This window comes from Harpia harpyja, chromosome 12 (genome assembly GCF_026419915.1).
Source record: "Harpia harpyja isolate bHarHar1 chromosome 12, bHarHar1 primary haplotype, whole genome shotgun sequence".
NCBI lineage: Eukaryota > Metazoa > Chordata > Aves > Accipitriformes > Accipitridae > Harpia > Harpia harpyja.
Genome location: NC_068951.1, coordinates 36,080,882 through 36,105,566, shown reverse-complemented (window position 1 = coordinate 36,105,566; position 24,685 = coordinate 36,080,882). Strand labels below are relative to the sequence as shown.

The 24,685-nt window shown below is 37.0% G+C and overlaps 1 protein-coding gene across 1 annotated transcript; it reads right to left on the bottom strand.

The window, feature by feature from the left end:
- Positions 1-325: 325 nt before the first annotated feature.
- Positions 326-24,507, bottom strand: CCDC39 (coiled-coil domain containing 39). The gene is made up of 20 exons (XM_052804400.1): positions 24,310-24,507; positions 23,667-23,786; positions 22,362-22,508; positions 21,145-21,303; positions 20,260-20,352; positions 20,046-20,174; positions 18,151-18,342; positions 16,364-16,467; positions 15,893-16,025; positions 12,428-12,622; positions 11,549-11,713; positions 9,518-9,655; positions 8,259-8,467; positions 6,870-6,993; positions 5,287-5,446; positions 4,013-4,119; positions 2,558-2,698; positions 2,242-2,421; positions 1,914-2,002; positions 326-1,259 (listed from the first exon to the last, which is right to left on the bottom strand). Exons 1-20 carry the CDS (start codon positions 24,418-24,420, stop codon positions 1,097-1,099), a joined length of 2,859 nt encoding a protein of 952 aa, XP_052660360.1. The 5' UTR covers positions 24,421-24,507; the 3' UTR covers positions 326-1,096.
- Between the last annotated feature and the right edge of the window lie 178 nt (positions 24,508-24,685).

Below are 24,685 nucleotides of genomic sequence, written 5' to 3'. Positions count from 1 at the left end.
ATCCCTGGGGTACTATTGACTGTTGATATTTTTGTATCAAACTTAACTTCCAGCTATAGAAAGGGGATAACTGAATGGAAGTCATGTGCCATCAATGTATATAGCTTATTTGATCATTAAATTTTCTTAGTTTTTCTTAATTTTGTGTCTTGATTTTTGTTTACATTGCTGGGATGTTTCATACTGGTGCACTGGTTATATATGCTGCTTAAGTGAATGGAACCCTCCAGTGTATTACATTGGTTAAATGCATCAAACACATTGTCTAAGTAAGTAATGTAAAAAAAAAACAAACCCAAGCAAACAACAGAAGTAAAAGAAGAGAGAGTTTTAAAACGGTGTTTATTGTCAAGGTAAGTTTAAGTGTGGGCATTTGTTTTTTGGTGGTGGTGTTTGTTAGGTATTTGCTTTACGAGTAGCTTGAAGGCAGTGGTTGCACTGCTGTGGAAAAAGTTTTGCTCTATTTACAATGAGATCTCCAAAGATGGTTGGCAGAACACGCTAAGGAGCTAACATGTGCCAGACCATACAATACCAATTGTACTTCAGCTGCAAGTTTTCCAAGTAATTCCATAGATACAGGTCAGTTGCAAAAAAGGTACTGTGTAATTTTGAATAGAAAAAGTAGTTTTAATCATATACTGTCATCTTTCAATTAAGGTATGATCTGAGATGACTAATTGATTAATAGTCAAGGTTGATCTTGAAATGAAGCATACATTTTCTTTCCTCGGTTCTTGCCATGTAATTTGACAGTAGCAAAGATACCAGTTTACAAATATTAATGGCTTTCACATGACTCTCCTTTTCATTATATAAAAAGTGAATTAATGGCTTCTGAAGGGTTTTGCAGATCTTTAGTTCTCCAACAGCAAAATGAGAAAGTAACATAAAGGCTAATGTATTTTATTGTATAAAACATGCTTAACATTTCTCCTAGATAACTTATTGCATACTGTAGAAGAAAGTTAAAACATACATTTTTGATAGAAATTAATGCTAAGATTGCTAATATATCTTGATAAGTTGTTACAGATTAATCAATTAAGAAGCCTTAACTGGTGTGAAGCCTTTACTATGGCCTCCAAAAGATTACTTAAGACTTTTTTTTGTATTTACAAGTATCAGAGGTGCTAGCTCTGCTGGATAGCTGTGAACCAACAGCAGCTGCTTCTGCTGGAGTGTTGATAGGCAGGCTCAGATCTATGACTTTGAGTGATGAAGTTTGACTAGAGCCTGAACTTGTGCTTCTGGAGGATCTGAAAGACAAAAATTTACTCATTGATATACAGCAATCCCTATATCTCAAATAGAGCTTCTAATGGTGGCTTACGATAAAGCCACCCAGCAGCAGTGTTGTTTATTCTAGGTAAGATCCCCTACAAAGATCTTCGTAGACATTACCGCTAATCACTTAACCTACCTGTAGGATTGTTAGATTGTAACTGATTGAGCACATTGCATGCGCTATTAGTTGAATGTATGTTGAAAAGGGGAAAAAGGTATCAGTAAAAGTGTACATGTCTGCCTGCCCTGTTTAATTAGGGAGGGGAGCTCACACTGATGAGTGCAAAGTGTGGCTGGAGCTGAAACATGTGCTTTGATAATGTGAAACCACTTTTTAATTAGAGCATAGTTAGCAAAAGTAAATGTAATTGTTCTGCAATTACTGCTTTATTTGAAAATAAATGATGCTGACAGATGCTGAAGTAAACTTAATTGTGTGCTAGAAAAATCTAGTATACTTAAAGGTGGGACTGTGTAAGGAGAAAGTTTTTATAGTGTTCAGGAAGTAGAGAAAAGATTGGGAAGACCTTCAGGAGTGAGGAATTCTGTCATGTAGGGACTAATTTTGCCTGTTTAAACTTCAACTTAAAAAAACCCAACACACACACAACATTGCTAGCCCTTACCTGGTAGAAGCTAGTGAGTTTTGTGTGGATGGTGATCGAGAACTTTGACTACCAGCAGCAGAAGCAATTGCGGGAAGGTCTAAATTGGACTAGAAATTTGGAAAAGAAAAAAAAAAGTTGACCTAACAGTTGTATAATAGGACTGGGTATATCAGGAGGGTTTATAATCCTTTGTATTTGAACAGATGTTGAAAGCAGATGAACACTTTTTCCTGTTTTACCATAAGCATAGTTCATTGTTGAATTTAGGAGTTGCCCTTGAAAGGCACTCAGCAGTAGACTAGAGCTATTAGTCAGGATTTTGGTGGCAGGTAACTGGAAAGCTCACCTGGTGAAAGTACATTTGAAAGGGTGTAGTTAAATCAGGATTTGCTTCTAGAACATCAGCTATCAATTTGTCGATGGTTTTGTTGAAGCTTTTCAGTTCACGAAGATCAATGTCTCTTTCTTCCTGTGTTTCTGTTTTAGTTTTCTTCAGAGACTGAATTTCTCTGGATAGCCTGGAACACTTAAATATTTTTAAAGTATTGCTGTTATGGAAATGCAACACTTGTTTTCAGAAACCTGCTCAGTTTAAATTCTGTGGTTTTAACCATACTACTCTCCCTTTAAAGTTAGAAGTTGTCATTAATAAATATACAAACCTGTTTTGTAACCCTTTCTAGTTTGGGCTTCTGTTCTTCTATGTCTTTGTTCAGCTGCAAAATAAGAGCTTGTTTTTCCTTCTTTTGCTCTTGGAAGAGGGCCTCCTGCTTCAGTACTACATCAAACTTTTTTTCCAAGCTCTGCAAATTCATTTGAACAGTAGTTTTAGTTTATAAAGCAGTTCTGATAACCTCTCACTTTTTGTATCACTTTGTGGAAAGGTCTGTTATTGCTACTACTTGTTTCTAAATGTAGCTCAAGCAATTAGTCCTAATGATAATTCAAAACTTTCTGCCTGTCAGACTGTTTAGTGGAGAAACACCTGGATAAAGAGACCACTAGGTAATTTACATATCTTAAAAAAAATTAAAAGTTTTATTAATGAAGTTAAAGTATGTATTTTCAGATATGCCTCTGAGCAGTGTCTACAAACAATTTACTTGACACAGTACAAACTTACCAGTGCAAGCTATCCTAAGAAAAATAACATTGTTTCCCATGGGAAGTGATGGATACCTTTGACTGGAATGAATAAAGTCAGCTCTGTAAGGGTGGCTCTGTTTTAAATAAATTAGGCATACCCTTTCCTGCCTTTTTAACACCTCATTATATCGCAAGACTTACTCCCTGATGAAGATGTGTGTCCCTCTTCTTCAATTTCAGAGACATAAGGTAAGGTATATGTCCTGTGGGGGTAGGATAAGCAATAGGAATGTTTGTTGACCTGTAGCCAGTGACTCAGGACTCAGAATAATCTAATCATGTGGGATATAACAGGGTGCCTCTGATTTCCTCTGCCTAAAAAAATTTTAGTTAAAATCTCACACATCAGAGCTAAGTGTTGTTCTTAAGGGCCAAGTGGGCTTTTTGATAATAGGGGAACCAAGAGTAAGTCCTTAATTTGGAGCCTGAACACAAGGTATCCTTTACTTGCAGTTAGTGCTCAGCCTACTAAGTTAAGAGTGAGCTAGCTTGCTTTAGCTAAATTAACACTGTTTAAACTGAAGCACCCTTAATGCTAATAAAACAGAATATGCTATCCTAGAAAAATCCTGGGACCTAGATGCCAGGGGATACAAGATGTGTGGATTTTCATCTCTGCAGTATGGCAGGATGATCCAATATAGTGGTGTATGCTACGCAAAAACACAACTGCTGTCTTGGATGCCAGAACAGAGCATCTGTCAACATGCATCTGGGATTTTAAAACTTCTAGCTCTTATGTGACTGAAAAGCCTGGTTTCACTGTGATTCAAGAAAATCCAAATAAGCACTCCATTTTTGAATGGAGCATTCTAAAAAATTGTATCCATTCGTACAAAGCATAGGATATAAAAGCAAATGGGCAAAAATTTGTCCTAGAATTTCCTAGTCTTTCAATAGGATGGTTTGCGTGGATTTAGCTACATACTGCAGCCTTGGCTGTTTGACCAGAACTTTTGCTTGTATTATACCTGGAGATTTTCCTGAAGTTCTTTGATCTGTCTTCGTTTGTATCTGTATTTTTCATCAGCAGCCCTCTTCTCCTCCTCTATTTTCAATTTTTCCTCATATTCTTCACCTGTGAACCCAAACAATGAGGTAGCACTAATGCTGGACAAGCAGTATATACAACTCAATTTTCACTTTTAAGTTGCACTTTAAAGTAACTGCATCACAGAGTATTAATATGTTAGTGTTGGGAGTATTACAGATACCTCAAGGTTGTAAGTTGTTTTTCTTAAATACTCCTAATTCCAAATCACTATGAAAAAGTAACTGGCTTGATGAGAGAGAATTATTTAAGAGCTACTGTTTCCAGAGCCAGCAGAGGGCATAAAAGTTTAATCAGATATTTTCTAGAATTGAGTTTATGTAATTTCTCATGGTGATGCTTTTTGTTTAGCTTATAAAGAAAGTTCCACTGAAGGAGAACAAGCTTATGAAGTCTACATGGCAACAGAAAGAACAAATGAAGACACTTTCCAGAATTCTGAGGAATTTCCAGTATCCAAAGACTTGTAGCTAGGTAGTCCATATTTTAAAATCTGCTGATGCTACACTAAAATAGTGCAGCTTAAGTTTTATTGTTCCTTATCTTCCCAGATGACAGGTTACCAATTCCCCCCCCCCCCCCCCCCGCCAAAAATCAGAGATGACAGTGTAAGCTAAGGGATCGGTCTTCATCACTAGAGCACCTGTACCAAAGCTGCCTGTGTAGTTGCTCTGAGTACAGTTTTATGCCCAAGCTGGCTCAGTCTACCACGAGGCAGCCAGCAGTGGCACAGCTTGTCCTGCTTCTGTAATTTGAATTGGTAGCTGTGTGTGATGCAGCACTACAGAGCAAGTAGTACAAAAAGCACTGTGCAAAGTTTTATCCACTAGGCTTACATACTTCAGTGGGCATTCCTCCTAGTAATGACTTTTTTCTCCCCAGTAATCATCTTTATGCTTTGCCTCTTCTGACTGCTCCTACTTACGACTATTTACAAAATTTATGTAGGTTTAGAGATTTTCACATAAATTGGATAGAACAACATAAATATTAGTTAATTACACCTTGCTGCACTTTCTTCTGTGCTTATTCTACAGAACTATTCACAGTAGCATGTGAATTACACTCCCTTTTGCTACCAGTTTAGTCTCTCTCTGTGATTCATTCTTTTGTGCCATGGAATTTCCCCACTACATACCCAAGTTATAGCATCATCTGTAACGCACAGCAAATAATAATTTCTATTTTACATACTTGTCTCGGTGACTTCCTTGAAAGAGTTTCGGTAATTGCTGTTGCAGTTATTAAGTACGCACAAAGTGTTTTCCAGAGCTACAATTTCTTTTTCAGCTTTGCAGATCTTTGCATCTAAATCATCACCTTCACGTTTAAGTGCTTCTTTTTCCTGTGCAGCCTGAAAATAAAACTGATATTTTAGGTGACTGCATGCATACTGAAAATACTAGAACAATTACACAGGAAAAAAAACCCTGAAATATTTAGGGGGTTAATATTTATGGGGCTTATCTATCTGTGTTGTCAGGCTTGAACTGAGATTTGAGTTACCAGATAATTAGAAGGAGTAGTTATTTACAGTACTGGAAGTTCTTTGAGGTATTTCATCCACATGCATTTAACTGTAGGTATCTGCTTTTCCATCTAAGCTCACAAAGCCCCAATTAGCAATAGTCACCCTGTGTACGAAGCAGTTTCCACGCTTTGCACTGCTCACAGGAACTGCAGCACATGCTTCACATTTGTCTCCTTTACCCACAAAATCCAAGTAAGAATTGAGATTGTACATTATATAAAACTGTAACAAGAGTGTTAAAAATCATACAAGTTTGTCTAGGAATTACTCACTTGAAAGTCTTCATTTATCTGATCAGTGAGATTGAAGAAACACAGCGAGCTAGTGAATTATTTTCTATAGCCCCTCAGAAAAGCTGATATGGTGAAAAAATCTCTATAATTGTAGAGGGCATACACCCACAGTGACCACAAAGCTTTTACTGAGGGTCTTCTGCTGTGCTGGATCTCACAGTGGCACAAATACCATCACTAAGAAATTTAACACTTAAGAATCAGAAAAAGATGGCCTTCAGAGCCAAGATCACAGCTAGAAGCATTTTGCTTTACAAGGAAATCAGAGAACTTGGGTAGATCAAAAATAATAGATTCTCGTTCTAGACTCGGGGTATTGCATTACGGATAAAGACCGATTCCTGCTGCTGCCCATCCCAACCCCGCCCCCCACCCCAAGGAAAAGCTGAAGTATGCATAGGTGATTGATAAGTAAAAGGGGAAAGTTGACATTCTTCAAGGTATAAATGCCATATGGTGAAATAAATACCTAAAAATAACTCTGAAGGCTAGAAGAATTTAAGATCGTGTAAGAGTGTGATAAACTTGTTTTTGGTTTATAGTAGATTACCACATGACCACTACTTCTTGGGTCTTTGTAAATTAACGGGCACTGAAGTGAAAATCTTCAAACTGCTCAAAATTAAGGCTCCACTGACATTAGGACTGACCACAGAGATTCATGTGAAATTGCAGTATCATTTAAATAACCAGTGTCAGATAATGTAAAACAATTGGACTGAAAGTAAGCAGCAGGCAAGGAGGTTATCTTAGTTAGAATCATAGAATCATTTCGGTTGGAAAAGACCTTCAAGATCATCAAGTCCAACCATTAACCATGCCCCCTAAACCATGCCCTGGAGTACCCTGTCCACTCGCTTTTTGAATACCTCCAGGGATAGTTACTTGAATAGATCCCAGGGAAACCCATAGCTTAAATACTTGAATTATAGTGAATTATGTTAATAAAATACCTTAATTACATAGTAGGTATGAGTTTTCTCCTCTTCTCCTTCAGGTGGCATCATGACAACAGTAAGAATTTCATATCTGCATCTCAGTTTATCGATTTTATTTAGGCGATCTTGAAATTCAGCACTAATTTATTTTGGGAAAAAATAAATGGGTTGAGAAAGTGTGCATGTGGTAGCATTTTGTGGGTAGTTCTTGCTACAGCAGTTTAAATTACTGGTGTTATTCCAGCAGTCTGCCCACGTACCAGGAGGCAGGCAGGGCAGCAGTTGTGCTGCTACTGGTTTTTGTTGCTTTCTGTATTCTCCCAGCCACAGTCGTCTGTTTTTCTGATTACCTGCACTTCTCTCGCAGTTCTAAACTGAGTGAAATTTATTTTCATATTCCAGATCACTGCATCCTGGGAGGATGTGCCACAGTCCTACCCCAAAATTTTTAAACGTTTGGTATTTAAATCCTACAGCTGCACAAGCTGCCCCCCTGCTGATGTTATCTTAATATTGCTACTACTAGATGAGCATAAGCAACAGTAGGCAACAACCCCAAATCAAATTACATGAAAGCATCAATTAGCTGTGTAATTATCAAAGGAAAAAAGCCACACAGTCGGTGAGCAGTTAAGCTTTAGTCACACCAAATCACTCTAATTTCCTATTGTGCGGGGTGTGGTTAGCAGAGGAGTGAATAAAAAGCCTGCCAGATTTCAGCAGTTCAGCTGCTGAAGCATTGATTTTTGGCTGGATATAGATACTGGGATTTCAGAGCTAAAACTGTGCCAGATACTTTGCACTGATTATTACAGAAGGGAAAAGTTATTTCATACGTGGTTGCTTTATAGGAGGGTACATACATAATTCAGAAGATTTAATTTTGTTATATATAGGACACATAATGGAGAGCTCATTTGTTAAAAAGGCAAAAAAACCCAAATCAAACTGACTTAATGTATCAGTCAAAAAAATCACAATTTTATCAATCAGTTTGGAGTAAACCCTCTTTAAAAAGCAACTTTTCTGTTTTAAATATTTTGTTTTACCTCCAGACACACTGATTTCACATTTCCTGATTACTTTGAAAAATGCATATGACATTCACTTCAAAAAGATGTCTGCAACTGAGGTTTCATCTCAGTACTGTAGAGGATCACCACTAACAGAATAAACAGTAATCTCTTGTTCACCAAGTTGTTAAAGCTGTAGGCTGGATTTCAGAGAAGGGATCTCTTGCTAGCCTCAGCTGTCTCAGTATGTAACTTTGAGCATGATTTATTGCATCCTCAATGTCTCCATTTGGTGAAATTGCATAAAATAAATACTTCTCTTTTTCAGTAAGTCCCCATGTAAAATATACTCAATAAAAGTTACAAATTTAATTTATGTAAGAATAGTTACCTTACGCGTTGCCGTTCCTGATCCACAAGTCTTATCTGGGAATCCAGCATTGCCTTATGAATCTTAATTTCCTCAGTTCTTTCTGCTATGGCTTTCTTTAACTCCAATTTTTGTTTTTCCAGTGTTAGAACTTTCTCTGTCTTATTACACAGAGTATCTCTAAGACGGTTCAATTCTAGTTTTAAGAGATTATCTTCGACCATAATCTCCTAATAAATGCCAGAAAGGTCTCAAAATAAGAAAGCATCATTTTTAATTAAGACATTTACAACAGTTAATAAGTTAATAATTCTTTATAAAGCATTCATTATTTTATCTGTTATATATACAACCATAAGACTTACTCTGCTCTGCATTTAAAAGTGTTCTCCATCTCTCATTAGCAGGCAAACACTTTGAAGTGTTTAAAAAAAAAAAAGCGCCCTCTCTTATGGACCCCAAACTGTGTACCATTTCTCTGAGTTCTTTTATGCCATCAGCTTCTTGCTTTTGTTCCCCTGAATTATTTCATCCCCAAAGAAAAGTTCCAGGTTAGGGAGAGTTTTCATTGAGGAGCAAGTGCACCAGTTAAGTCGATAGCAAAACTGCCCCCTGCTACTTAGACCCTATATTGTTTTACTACCTTAGTGCTTCTTTTAGGAAGGCTAGAGCTTATTCTAGAGCTAGAGGAAAAAAACGTGCAGTAATTAGAGGACAGGGAACTGGTTTTTTCCGTTTATCAAAATATGGGAAGAAAGACTTCCATTTGATTTCTAATACCTTAAATTGGAATGTAGATAGATCCAAACCATCTGCTGGAAAAAGCCCCACAATTTAATAACAAAACTGTGCCAAACTCATTAGTTGGCACTGCAGATGGAGAAGAAAAATTCAGTGCTAGGTAAAGATGTCCTTGACTAGTAAATACATCTTCTATTTTAAAGGCAATCATTTCTCAGAAAAAAAAAACCAAAACCAAACAAACACTGACCAGGTAGATATTGTGATATAAGTAGTGTGTGATTAAATTGATAACCAAGATAAACTTTATGCTACATACACAGGAGAAGCAACACTTTGCCTAGTAAGATAAGTGATGAAAGTGACTTCAAAGTTTGGGAAGGAAGGTGTAAGTCAAGAAACTACAAGGGGGGTTCTTATGGATGTAATGATGTAGCACTGTGGGAAGCAGACAACAGCCTTCACATCAAGTCATGAATTTCTGTGTTTTAAAAAACAAACATGTCCTGTATTAGTAAAGTTGCAAAATAATACTGTACCTGCTTAATAGCTTTAGCTTTTTTTAACTCCTGATCTGATCTCTCATTGAAAAGATTTAGTTCATTTATCTTGATCATCATACCACTTGTTTCTTCTCCCGTCTTATCCATTGCTCTCCTGATGAAATGGACATCATTCTGTTTCCAAATAAGTTATGTTTAATTTATTTCAGTGTCATGGTTTAACCCCAGCCAGCAACTAAGCACCACGCAGCCACTCACTCAATTCCCCCCCCACCCAGTGGAATGGGGGAGAAAATCAGGAAAAGAAGTAAAACTCGTGGGTTGAGATAAGAATGGTTTAATAGAACAGAAAAGAATAAACTAATAATGATAACACTAATAAAATGACAGCAATAATGATAAAAGGATTGGAATATACAAAGGATGCACAATGCAATTGCTCACCACCCGCCAATCAACACCCAGTTAGTCCCTGAGCAGCGATCCTCCCACGCCCCTCCCTCCCCCCAGTTTATATACTAGGTGTGACATCACATGGTATGGAATACCCTGGTGGCCAGTTTGGGTCAGCTGCCCTGGCTGTGTCCCTCCAGCCTTCTTGCTGGCTGGGCATCAGAAGCTGAAAAATCCTTGACTTTAGACTAAACATTACTTAGCAGCAACTGAAAACATCAGTGTGTTATCAACATTCTTCTCATATTGAACTCAAAACATAGGACTGTACCAGCTACTAGGAAGACAATTAACTCTATCCCAGCTGAAACCAGGACATTCAGTGAATGTAGTTTGCACCAAAAGCTACCAGTTAATTTTAAATGAGATATTTTGAAGTCCTGGAACCAGCAACCATGATCATCTTTTGTCCATATCTGCAAACAGTGCCTAGAGCACTGCAGTCCTCATGCAGAGTGCTGTTGCAATATTAATGTCATTGTTTGTTTCATTTGGAGTGTAGTAATTGTTATTATACAACATAGCTCTTTCAGTCAATAAGGCAGTTCTAATACAATCATGTATTTTGGTCTAGGTAAAAAAAAAAAAAAATCTCCTGGCATGTCTGACCATGACTTTGATGTTCATAGTTCATCTTTGTAAAACCATCTGTCATTGATAATACTCCAGAGTATGAATAAATTCCTGGAGATATGTTTCAATGTTTGATTATACTTGCTAGTCAAATTTTGCATTGCCTCAAAACTGAATTGTGGGCACCAGTTGCCCAACATTAAACCTTGTTATTGCATGGGTCTCCAGTTAAAGGGCTCTCCTATAAGCAGCTTCTTCCCCTCTCTAAATTGATCAATTTTTTTCTTAACTATCACTTTGAGAAACCAGTTGTGATGTTTTATTAAAAAATCTGACTTTAGCCTTGTATGGTTTCTCTTTGAAAAGAGGTTTCAAAACGTGCTAAAATGTAGCTGATTAATTAAAAAAAAATACGTTTCTTATAAAAAGAAATTATAAATTGGCTACAGAATAACTGACTGGTTCATTTCTACAAGAAAGGCAAGTGCATTTTTTAGAGAATTAATGATGGTCACTGGATAGTGGAAAACCAGAGAACAAGCATGTATATGCAAAAATCTCACATGGGAACAAAGACAGAAAAAGAGTATTTCTGAATTACATATCAGGATGTGGTCAGCTAACTCAAATACGGTCCCTTCAATTCAGTAATGTTACTTTGTACAATTTTAAATGCAACTGTAATTTTATGAAAAATATAAAGGCAAGTAGTAGCATCACAGAATAACATTATCCTATTTCTATATGGTCCTAACAATAAATTCAGACATTTGCAAGCAGTCTGTCACATCTTGAAATGAAAGCTAAGCTCACCTGACCAACATTTCAATGCTTGTCTTCCTGCTAAAGTGCCTCAGGTGTGCAACAATGATCTATTTTTCTGGAAGGTATAGGGAACATATGAAGTTTTCCACATACGTTACACAAAGTTCAGGTATCTTTTAATCTAATACCAAGTTATTAATTAATAGGACTGTATCTAATTAAATCACTGAGATTTCTAGATGTTACATGGTCAACCTGATGTTCTGAGGAAGTTACCTCAAGTTTCTTGTACTGCACATGTAAAACATCATATGCATTTTTCTTTTCTTCTAAGGTTTTCTTAAGTTCAGCAACTTTTGCTTCCAAAACTTGTTTTTCATCTGCATTAACCTCTCCTTCTAACCGTGACAGACGTCTCTGTACTTGCTGAATATAAAAATCCTGTTAAAATAATTTTTAAGAGAATTAATAGTCTGAGATAAGCAATTGTAGCCTTCCTATAAAGCTAAAACACTGGATATAAACTTGGATCTAAATGTTGGCTTTAGGACAGTCACCCAATTAAGCTATTGTTTTATAATAATTTATGGCTTATAGACCTCATTAGCAAAATATTCTTAGATGACTGATGTGCAGTGATGGTTCAGGAGTAATCTTCTAGAAGACTAACAAAGCATACTCAGCACAGTCTGCTGTAGGGAGGCTTACAGCAGAGTTGCCATCTTGCTGTTACCAGTGGATGCTGATATAAAAGAGCAAATTTTCAAAGTGGTGCATAGGAAATATGCACAAAATCCAATTAGTAAATAACAGGATTTTGGCATGTACCTCTTGTATTGCTTTAAAAATTTACCCTGAGGTGTCTGTGGTTCAGAGGGATCAAAGAAAACAGCTAATTTGAGAAATTAGTGGGAAAAGCAGCAGACCCTGGGTCTGCTGCTTTTGCCAAGTACATAATGTAGGTGATACTACAGCAAGTTTCAGTTATTTCAATTTTACCCATACATCTTGAGACAGAAATAAATGACGACTTCAAATTAAACTGCATGGCATTTCCAAAATGGTAAGATGTTGGCAAAGATTATAGAACTCAAGCAATTTACTCTCATTAGACCAAAGAAACAATCATAGTATGAAAGTACATTAATATTTTACCTGGTTATATATTAATTCTTGTTGTTTTAATGCATCTGCATCAAGTCTGTGCAGTCGAGACTGAAGATTTTTAAGTGATGTTCGACTTCCCTCAATTTCTGCTAGAACACACTTCTCCTTATCCTTCTGCACCTTTAACTCTTGAGTCTTCTTGAAAAATACTTCTTTTAACTGGTTCATTTCTGTTTCTTTTTCCTGGTGGCAAAGTAATCATTCAGTAGTAAGTAGTAATTAATCACATAAGTAATTTCTGAAGAATTATTTGCCTTTATTAATCATATATAGGAAGATTAAAAAATTTCAATACTATATCCATTAACATGAACACAGACTTTCATAGGTCTTCAGAATGGTTGCAAGAAAAGTCTTTGACTTAAAGTAAGTTTGGGTTTTTTTTAACTTGGATCCTACCCTACTATTACATGACCTTTTTTTTCCCCATTATGGGAATGCTACTAAAATTCCTGTCATCCTTTCAAAAAAACCCTCCCTTATTGCTTCTAGTGTATGTATTTGAAGAAATATAATACAAAGCTTTTCAATGGTTTATTAAAACTTGTAACTCCGTGTGTGTGCACATGTATGTACATATGTGTGCTTATATAAGTTGGAATAATTTTGTTTGAAAAATTAATTACACATTTTAAAATCACTTCCTTGTTCTTGGAGGTTAAGTTGCCATTAACACCTACATCACTGCAGTAAATGAGGTTTTAGTAGGGTCTGTTATAATAAGACAATGCTGAACATTTCAGGTAACCTGAAATGCACTGAAAAAGAAAAATCAGGTTATTTTCTTTTTATAAGCCTAACAAGAAAGACAACTTCATTCTTCCCCTCCCTCCTACCCCCCCTTTCCCTCCCCCAAAACCCAAAGACCTTCCAAAGCTCAGGCCATTCAGCATGCTTGTTTCCTGTAAGGTACATCCCTAAAACGAGTGACATGGCATCACATTCTGCTGCCTTTGACAATCCTGTTCCAAAAGACTCATTACATTTAGCACAAGTCTGGTACAGAGTTTGAAGATGCATATTAATATAGCAAAACACCTTAGAATTCACTTTTCTACATTGATTAAAAATGTACTTATTCTTGATTTTTATATGTATACATTATGAAATTTGCTTGTGAACCAACTTGCTGGCTTTACTAATGGTGAAAGATAACTTAACTCCTTCTCCAAGAGTTCATTATCACATTCAATCATACAGAATTTTTTTTGTAGTTGAACTTGCTGTAAGAGCAATTCCAAATCCAAAACTCAGGAAGTAAAAAGTAGGTATAAGTTTAATATGGAATTGTTACAGCCTGTAGCGTTTTACACCAATGTCACTGGGCTTTGGATCACACCTGAACAAAGGAATTTAATTGCAGAAGTAAACTGGTTTTATGCATGTGCCTAATTCTGAGCTGTATTTCTGAAGCTAATGACAATGATGAATTCATCTGCTAAAACTGGATCACAATTTGACCTTCATTTTCTAGTCTTTCGTGCATATCTAAATTCACTTATTTAATAGAAATTATTTCTCTCCCTTTAAGTGAGGTTGTTAATAAGATATTCAATAAGCTTCACCATACAACAGTGTTTTGCCACAGATCGAAGAGGGAAAAGTATCACAAAACTAAAGCGCAAAACGGTGACATTTCATCCACATTGTTCCTGTAAATATCTCTTCACAGTAAATTAATAGATGCAGCAAATAGCCATGTGTGTCTAATGGTGATGGAAAGCATGCTTCTGACTAATACATTACAGACATTGTTCAAGAACAGTTCATCCTAGTTAAAATATTACCCTGAAGCTGTGGAGCTGCCAAGCTCAATGTCATATTAGGTTATCCGCCACAGATGCAAGTAGAGAAACCCTGCTAATGGTTTAGCCACCCTGGTAACAGTCTTAAGGGGAAGCAAATAAGGTTTTAATTTTAATGAAATGTTGTATCATTCCAACTTGTTTTCAAATTATCTGAAAAACCAAAACGGTAAGCAAGGCCTGTAATTTAAGAAACTCTCTATAAAGGAAAGACATCCCCTCTCTAGTTTCTGTATGTATATTTAAAATGTATAGTTAATGCTTGTAGAGGTAAAAAGTTTGAAAAATAACACTCAGTCTATGGCAAAGGATTATTTCACATACATGCTACAGGAAACACAAAATATGGGAAAAAAAAAAAGACTATACAGCGGTATGCACAGATACAGCTTTGTTGTTACTTTGTGTGGGAACACCTGCTGTCACATTAATTTAACTTGATCATCTTACAGTAAAGAAAGCTTCAGCATATCCAGTACTCAATTGTCCAGCAAAATGTAAAAAAATATTTGTATCAAGTTCAGTCAGAAGCTAAGTAGTAAAATACTTTAAGAGAATTAGTAGCAACGTGACAAAACAGTAGAAAACATTTTCTGAAATGCAGGAAAGTTCAGATGATTGCATTACAACATTGCATTTATTCAAAATCCCTTTGCAGTTCATCAGATGATAATGAATTAGGATATTTTTATTCCTATACTTTATTTGCAACATAAAAAGTGGGTTTTGAATTAAAAAATAAAAAGTATTTTCAGACATGTTATAAAAATAGTTGCTATGTTACAGCTTCCCAGATCAAAATCTTTGTTCATCATGAAAATGAAATCTAAAGTGAGCCAGTAATTACTTAACAGTCCACAAGTTAGATGTATCAGAGTATCATGTAGTAGAATTAAAATAATGAACAGGAGACTAGGCCAGCCAAATCTGATGAAAAGATTTCAAAATCTTTTTTAATCCCAGTTTGCCAAAATCATTGCTTTTTGCAGGTTTGTAAATTATGGTGGTGTTTTACAAAAGCCAAGAAGTTTTCAGTGGTAATGTTACTGAAAAGTCATCCTGACAAGACTGGCTGCTTAACAACCTTAGTGATGGGAAACTGATAGAAGTTCAAGTATCCTTGCTCCTCAGCAGCCCATAATCCAGAATGTTTGGAGACATGAACTTCCAGAAGAGCTAAGCAAAATACAAGATTTTGAAATTTTTCAGTATTGTTACAAAGCAGAAGCAAAACATTACTATATCTTTGTAACAAGATTTGCCACATTCCAGTAAATAACTTTTATTTCAATTTAGCCAAGAAGTTCTAAGTAGCTTTTAGCTGCTGTCAGAGGTAAAAGCCCTGTTCAGTATACTGATGCAGTCAGAATACTGGTTTTGTATCTCATCTGTACAATGGGAGTTCCAGTATCCTATGTTAATATATAGGGACACCATCTTCTGAATTACTAGGACCACTTGTTTTCCTCCAGAGTTTTCCCAACACAGATACTGATGTATCTACATGCATGTTACTTCATCATTTGATGAAATAGTTACATGTCATATTAATACTTACATTCCTTTTTAATCCATAAATGTTTGTTCTAGATATAGCTTACAAATTCAAATGAATCCTCATTTGCAGAAACCATGAAAAACATTTTACCTTGACATTTTTTTCTTCTTCCTTTAGTATTTCTTCCATCCTCAAAGCTTTGTCTTCTGAACTGAGTGTCTCCTCAGTCACAAGCTTCAGCTTATTGGAAAGACTTGCATTTTTTTCTTTAAGAAAGCTTAATCTAAACAAAATTACATAATTTAACAAGTTAAATGTATGTTGCATATACAACACTGCCAAAACCAAGCAGCATTCCTTACTGGGCAGTTGACTAATAAAGCAGGCTAAACTTGAACATAAGATAACCAAGGCCTTAACTGATTTTTTCACACCCTTTAAAAACAAGGATTACCAGGAGTATTTCCTAAATTGCCCAGTGCCAGAACCTATGCAGGACATGAAGTAACCAGAAAGTTGGAGGCTTTAATCATCAACATTATTTAAGGTTCTTGGCTAGCTCAAGGATTTGATTATATTACTAATCCTTACAAATGATGTTTTTAAAGGTTTGTTTCTTACCTGGCTTGTTTTTTCTGAATTTCTTTCTTCAGATTGGTTACTTGTGTTCTCAAAGACTCCAGATCAGAAGCAGTTCTGTCCACAGTGGATTTCAAAGCGTCCAGCTAATAAATTACAAAATGGAGCAATAGAGCTCTTGGTTACTTTGGTACATGTTAGGATATTTAAAATGGTAAGGGACCTACTTACTGGAAAGTATTCCGTTTCTTTTTAACAGTGTCTTCCAAATGAGATGTGCTACAAATTCTGAGGTGCCGTAAATCAGCACAGCTAGTAAACTCAGTAGACTAATTTACATAATCTGAATACTGGGACAAAATACTTAAGAATACAGAATGAATTACAAAGGTGCTGTGGGCTGCAATTCTTGTCCAACAGCACCTGTGTAAGTGGAACCATGGTTTTATAGAGCACAGCTGACTGATGAGCATGGATACCCTTATATATCTAATAAATATTTTTAATTCAGACTTTGTTGGGTACATAAAATAATTTTGGTTAAGATAAAGGAGCACTGTGTCAAAACACACAGACATTTAATTTGGTAAAAAATACATGACAGCATACACTCATTAAACAGGATAGGAATACTTTACAATCAGTAGCTCATTAGTCTTCACAGTATCACTTAACAGTGTAAGTGTAATTGTCTTCACTTTCACAGATACAGAAACCTGATCAAGGGTATACATAGCAGGTCTCTCTTTCTGTACCAGAATGAGAAACTGGGAGGTCACAAGCTGTCAGTTGAACTCTAAGTCTGTTTCTTTCCTTGTTTCTCACTTGGATGCCACAGATGTTCTAACATCTAATAATGGCAGACTGTTCTCATTATCACATTATGTAGTATTACTTATGAAACACTTCAAGCAAGAATCTCACAGCTTAGAGATGAAAACCTACCAATTCTGTGAGCCCTCAAGTTTGCATGAATTATAGGGTAATCTAACAGCCTACACCTTGTTTGAGCTACCTACAGTTTAATTAGGATATCAGTTTATGAACCACCTGCTACAGAAAAGCTATCCAAAGTTAAGGCAACAGCAGATGCAGGTGTTTTTTAAAAAATTGCTAAGCTTGGTGAGTAGCCCAGTGTTACCATTTTCTTGTTAAGAAAAAACTTACTCAGATAATACAAATGTATCCATTCAACAGAGCCATGAGACTTGAATTAACTCTTAGAAATACCTCTACAGGCATTTAAGTAATTAAGCAGTGCAGCTCATTCCTAGCTTTAAGTGCAGATTAAATACAAGTAACAGAGTAAGTATGGACAGCATCAAGCATGGCTTGTTCACAGGGCAGCCCTATCCTACTACCTCTTGATTAGAAAGCCATGTGAAAGTGTTTGGGGTTTTTTTTCAGGAATTTTAACCTGACTATAAGAGCCATCAACACTCACTTCTGAGAGCACAGGATAGGAATTGTTTGGAATCTGGAAGAGATTTCTCTCATCTTTATACAATACTGCAGTCTACGTATGCTGAAGGCAAGACACACTTCCTTCTGAAGCATCTAACAGTGTTACACCATTTAAGAGAAAATTCATCCATTTTATACCAACACAGAGAATACAAGCTAATCTCTTCACCACTGTCAATGAAAGGATTAAGTTGAGGGTTCAGACCCCAATAATCATGAGTAGACTGGGAAGAGCAGACATTTTGTTGAATTATTAAGAGGCTAGTCTAAAACCAGAGAAAAGCAAATTCTATTCTGGTATTTCCTCCATTTAGTCAAAAGTTATAGTTTCAGTCTGTTTTTCTGAACTGTTTGGTCATCCTTACCTCATCCTGCAGCTGAACGCTATAACTATCCTGAGTTTGATACTCATTTCGGAGGCTTGTAGCTTCCCGCTCAGCAGAAGAAATTTTCTTTTCATATTCCATATTATTAAGAGTTTCATTTACCAAAAAGGAAGTCTTCTCTTTCAGCACAATTTCTTTCTTTCTGATCTCCTGTTTTATCTCTGTTATTAGCTATCAAGATAAAAACATTGCAGATTTGCTTGCATTAGTTAAGATGCTGTTAGATTAATAAAGGGTATGACCAGAAGATAGACTATTAACACTACTCTGCATGAGACAGCCCAGTTATCACATCATTCTTAAAGTACTTTATTCCACCAATACATCACAACACCAAGTACTACAATTGTTTTGGATTGGAAACTATCAAAATATTCCAATAATTTCAAAAAAACCATTACACTATAAACTTGTATGAAATAAAAATAATTTTTGATTGATTGAATAGGGGAAAAAAAACAAGCTATGTGAACGAAACTTCAAATAGACTTGAAACAAAGGAAATGCAAGAGGAGAATTACTAACAGTAGTGATGCTTACTTTAGCTGACAGATTTATAGCTATCCAGTGAAAATTGTGTATTTTGAAAGGTTAAGTAAAAGATTAGCTACTGGGAAAATTATACTGTAGTTCTAATGTAAAAAAAAAAATCTGTTTACAAAAGCATCAGTAGAACTGTTCTATGGACTACTAATATATGGCCAGAGCTGGTTTTTTGTTGTTGTTTTTTTATATCTGTTTGTTGTTTGTTCTTTGCAGGAATCCTATGACCTGATATACTATGAAATCCAAAATATTTCAGCTAAATTAGACCATTATATTTTCTGTTTGGTAGTATTTCTTCTGGCTTGTCGTTTCCTATTATCACTTTTTTTAGTGTTATATCTTAAGCCTGTTTAAACCATGTTTCTGCTCAGGGTATATGTCATACCCATATGGGCAACTTAAAGCTGATATTCTTTCAGCAGGAAAATCATATGAAGAGCTACAGATTTAGGTAGAGCCTTCTTGTACATGCAATTATGCTTTTCCCCCGTTCAAAAAAGTCATTGTTACTTTGGAATCCACATATATAAGATTTTTTTTCTCTACACTGATCCTTCAAGCTTTTTCTGGTGCATCTGTTCTATTGTCCTACAGAACTTTCTGAGGAGTTCACACTTCTCCTGACAAAGCCAGGATAAAATATACTTTATTTGTACCTCTTCCCATTGTACCATCTATGCGTAAGACACTGACAAAACCAATGAAGACTATATATTTTAGAAATTAATATTAACTCATAATGCCCAACAGGTTCTTTTTTGGATTAGAAGAGTGCTGTTGCTTCTCCCCGTTTGCAGAATGTGCTTATGGACCAGTTTTTAACCTTAATGGGATCATTTATCATAATTCTGACATAAATGTTAGTCATGCATTTGTTCACAGAGGTAGAAATGCTAATTCCTTCAATTCTAAATATTCTATTTTCTTTTTTATATTGCAGCCCAGACACAGAATCCTCTCAATGCAGTTGACAGTCCTTACTCTCTAAGCAACAACATTCCACCTTGTTGCTTCTTAGATCAAAGAAAATACCGAAACTGGCATGCTTTGCATTTTCCAACAACCTTGAGACTGAAAATTAAACCTTGCATAGTATCAAGCAGAGCACCATTACTTACACTGAGAGATACAGCTTTCAAAATAAATTCTGAATACTTTTTAGCAATATCTGAACTTTGAAACACCTTAACAAAATAGAGGTAAACACAAAGAGAACACTGAACATCTAAAAGACCCAATCATTCTATGTGTGAGTGATAAAATTCTTATCAATATCAGACACAAAAGTAGGCTGATATACTGATACAGATCAGTTACAGCACTTTTACCAAGGCACAATGATCAATCTGTTGATCTCTTTTTTGCATCTGTTGTATTGCATTCTCCCACTGCCTGATGACTTCTTGCCTTTCCTGATGAACTCTGCGAAAATCTTCAGCTGTCTTGTCAAGCTCTATCTGTTTAAAAGAAAGCAGCCCCATGATTTCTGATGTTAAAAATTTCACATATAACAAGATATCTTCAAGAACCTTAAGCACGAACCTGAGCTGTTAACGTTTCTGTAAGCTCATTATCAAGAGCTCTGCGCTTCTGATTCACTTGCATGGTCAGCTTTTCTACTTGAATGGTTAATGCCTAAAATGAAAGGATATGAAAACATAATGTATTTGAAAACAAATATACAACATCTTATAAATTCTTAAAGCTCTGCTACAATTAGGGGTGGAATTCTTGAGGCATCAGTTTTATTGTGTTTTATAGAACAAAAAACCTGAGAAATTAGCCTCCCAAATTTTTGGTCATACAAGAGGCCATAATCTCTTGTCGGCCCTTGGGACCAGACTGCAGCAAGGCCAAAGCAACCCTCCACTGTGTATAAATGTGTATGTGGTATCCTCATCATCAGTTATTTCACTTCACTCTTCCTACTATGCTGTGTGACTTGCTAATGTCAATGATATCAGTAAGACTATGTAAGCTAAAGTTTTTGGGTTAAGCATTTAATGAGTAAAAAATCAAATTTCTCCTCCCTAGTTATCTCTAAGTTAGTAATGTACTTGAGAACTAACACTTATAAAGTCTGAACTTGTGACATTTTTGATCATACTCCTCTTCAGTGGCACTGTTTTCTAGACTTTATTATCTATTTGTGCATTTCCTCAGAAAAATTAAAACTTAAATATTATCCAGACGAACAAACAAATTAATGCCTTGGATTATGCCTTTCACCTTTGGTAAAACCTGTTCTTTCCGACCTTTAAAATGAACACCATATAGAATTGCACTGTTGTGCTAAGTCAAAACAAGTTTAACAGCGCTGTTGTACAAAATCTTGTCTCAGTCTTGCCTGACTTGATAACATAACAAGATCTTCAAATGCTAAATGGTTCTCTGTTTTGTTTCTGAAAATTGCTGTCATTTACTTACTCCTAGTTTCCCTTCATCTTGTTGTGCATACTTCTGGATTGTGATAGCATCATTATCTTTACGATTTGATTCCTTTATCCAGCTCTCCAGAACTTCCTCATCACAGTTCATCTGCTGCTTTAAGTTTTCCAACTTCATAGTGGTTTTATTTATAGTATTCTAATAAAATCCGAGATAAATTAAAGGGTTAATATTAAATGTCTAATATTCTTTGAACAGGAATTGAAACAACCAGTTCAAGCTACTGTAACAAGCTTACACCCATCTTGTTGTCAACAGAATTGCTAGGGGTTTTTTGTTAATTGTGTATTATACTTGACGAATGCTAATAGAAGTCCTGGTCTTAAAAAAGAAACAAGACAGTAAGTTACCACAAACTTAAAATGCAAATAATTTTAAACAGAAAACTCAACCTCTGGCAAGATATACCTGTATGCGGGATGTTTATTCCACATAATAAACTGATCTGAGGCATCATAGGGTAAAGTTTCTCCCTCACACACTAAGGCCCAGTTCTTAGATCCTTATCCTGTATATGAATTTACAAGTGGCCCCATGTGACTGTAAAGAGTCTTCCTGACACAAATATGAGAGAATCTGGATCCAGTTGAATAGCAAGGATATCTTCATCCTGCTACCCATTCTAAGAGACTGGAGATTACAAATAGACTTAATGAGAAGAGAGCAAATAAAAAAAAAAATAAACATAATTTAAATTATTCATAGAAAGAAAAAGAGGCAGTTCCATTAAACAGAAAAACACCTGTAATTAGATAGCATTACTTTTTTTTTTTTTTTTAAACATAAGCAGATTTTTGAGCTTGAAATCATGCCCCAAGTTTATTTCATATAGAGAAGAAGATTTGCCACTAACAATTTGATTTTTAACCATGAAGAAAATACCTGCAAGAATTAACAAGATGGTGATAAGGATGTGTGGCTGTGTATCTGGCATTAAGAACATTAAGAACAGAGGTCTTTCAATATCTAGTTAATGTTTGCTAAGTCTTGACCAGTCTATGCAAGGAGATCCTTAGTGTCACTTTACTTGCCTACACAGGAAAAAGCACATCCACATCATCTATTGTAGTTTATAAGTTTTAACTATAATTAACTATTCTTGACTCATAGTATTTTTTTCTGTAAGTGCAAGTGAGGACAAGTCAAAAAATTTAATTGTAATACAGGTGTTCTCTTACAAAAATTTTAAGCCTTACTTCTTGACTGTTTTTCTTTTCTCTTAAGGAAACTATCTCATCTTCCAGTCGTTTAATCTCACTTTTGAGACGTCCACGTTCTCTCTCCGCAAGGGCTTTAAAGTGTTGTTCAGTTTCAATTTCATTCTCTCTGGCTTTGTAAAGAGACTAGGGAATAACAGAGTTTAGCATTTACAATAAACAAAAGGCATATATCAACAAAACCCCCTTTTTTTACATACAACCAAATCCCAGGTCAGAGATGGTATGATTTTGTCATGTAAATATAGGAATTTTCAGAGCAGCTTTATTGTTTGAATTTTAGTATCTCAAATATATGTATTCTAACACATATACACACCCCCATTGTATTGTATCAGATATCCACAGATCAACCATTTATAGCCTAAGAACTCAATTCAAAGATTTTTTTTTTTCCCCCCAAGATTCAGAATCTTAATGCTTCAGCTTCAAAATCTTAGCCTCTTGGTCACCAGCGGCTTTATGTCAGGTTCAAGAGGCACAGCAAAAGAAATAATTTTATTGTTTTGTGCTGAGACAGAACACCACGAGGCTGGCCTATAGCAGTATCTCTATATTGTCTAATCTTTGTGACAACAGTTATTTAACAGGGTTGGGTTTTTTTCCTTCCCTTGCATAATAAGAAATCTATTACTTACTAGAAGCTTCTCTTAAATAGTGCGTGCTGTCTATTTATGTGCAGATTAAAGGTTGAATCTAGCACAAAAAAAAATTAAAAAGTTGTTCAGCTGCAGGGAAGTTTCTTCAGACTTTTTCACCTAGTATATTTCACCTGGAAGGCGTACAACTTTGACTCAGGACTCTTTAGCAATCTAAACCACCCATTTTGGCCAATTAACTCAGAGTGTAAGCAAAGACTTACACCTTGACCACCTCACTTCATTTTTCAAGTCCATGAATTAGCTCTTCACTAGCTTTTCACAATTAACTCTTGACCATAATAAAGATTATAAATTTGTTTTTCCCTTACACTGATGTTTTATTTTCCTTGACCAATTTTTTCTTATCATCTACAAAAGTCCCCATTCATAAAGAATTCTAAAATGCATCCTTCTCGGCTTTCTTCTAGGTTCGGCCATTTGATCTTGGATGGTCTTTTTAACGACTATCAAATAGTATCACTGAGATCTATAGTTTAACTTTTGTTTCCCGTGGAAGTCCTGGAATAAAGTCATGACAAATCTCTAACAAAGCTGGCAAAATATAGAGACACATCAGCCGCAGAAAGATACTCGGGTTACAGGCCTGCCTGATAAAATGGACCTGCTAGAGGTAGCGACCTACCTGAGTGAAGCTGAACTCTTGTCTTACATTTTTCAAATGAGATGTCATTGCTTCTGTACGCTCTTCAAAGTCGGCCAACTCATTCTGTAGCTTTACTTTTTCGTTTTGCATCTTCTGCAGCTATTTAAGAGTTAGAATTGTCAAGTAACTATTTTTAGTCGAGTGCTTACTACCTGCAACTATAGTCGCCGCCATTACTAATGGAAAAACTTTAAGCAGCATGCACTACGTTCCTCCAAAGTACTGAAATGAGACATTTTGGGAGAAAATTCCGAGCTTCGCACCCGGCCGCGGGCGGGGCGGGACAGAGCCCCGCGGCGCAGAGCCCGCCGGTACGCCCAGCCCACGCTTCACGGCGAGGGCCTCGCTCCCCGCTTCCCTCCGCAGCACCCACGGAACTCGCGGGTTTTCCCTCCCTTTCTGCCCGGGCCCCGGCGGCCACGGCAGCCCGGCCGCGGCGGGGGAGGCTCCGTGCCGCCCTGAGGCGGCCGGCGAGGGGCAGGGCGCCGGCGGCCCCCTCAGAGCCGAGGGGCCGGCCCCACGGCTCCGCGCCCCGGGCGGCGGGCAGCCCTGCGGCGGAGCCTCCGGGGCCGCTGGCGGGAGGCGGATTCCTCTCCCTCCCCGGCCGCAGCCCCACGCTCACTTCGTCCTCCAGCGCCTTGTTCTCCGCGTTGGCCACGGGGACGGCGTAGCCATCGTCCCAGCGGAGCTCGGCCAGCACCGAGGCGGTGGAGCGGCTGCCGACGCTGTCCATGGCCGCTGCCGGGGGCAGGCAAAGGGGAACCGCAGCAGGGCTGGGCCGAGCCGAGCCTGGCGTCGCCGGGCCCCGTAGCAACGGCGAACCCCCGGCGACCGAGCGAAGGGGAAGTCGCGGAGGCGGGAGCCGCCTCCCGCCCCGCCTCGCTCCGGCCGTTGGCGGGTTCGCACCGCGGGTGGGGGGCCGCGGCCCGGGGGCGCTGGGTTGGGACGGTTCTGCCCTAAGTGCTTACCTCAGCGCGTAGGTAGGGCAGTTGTCAGCG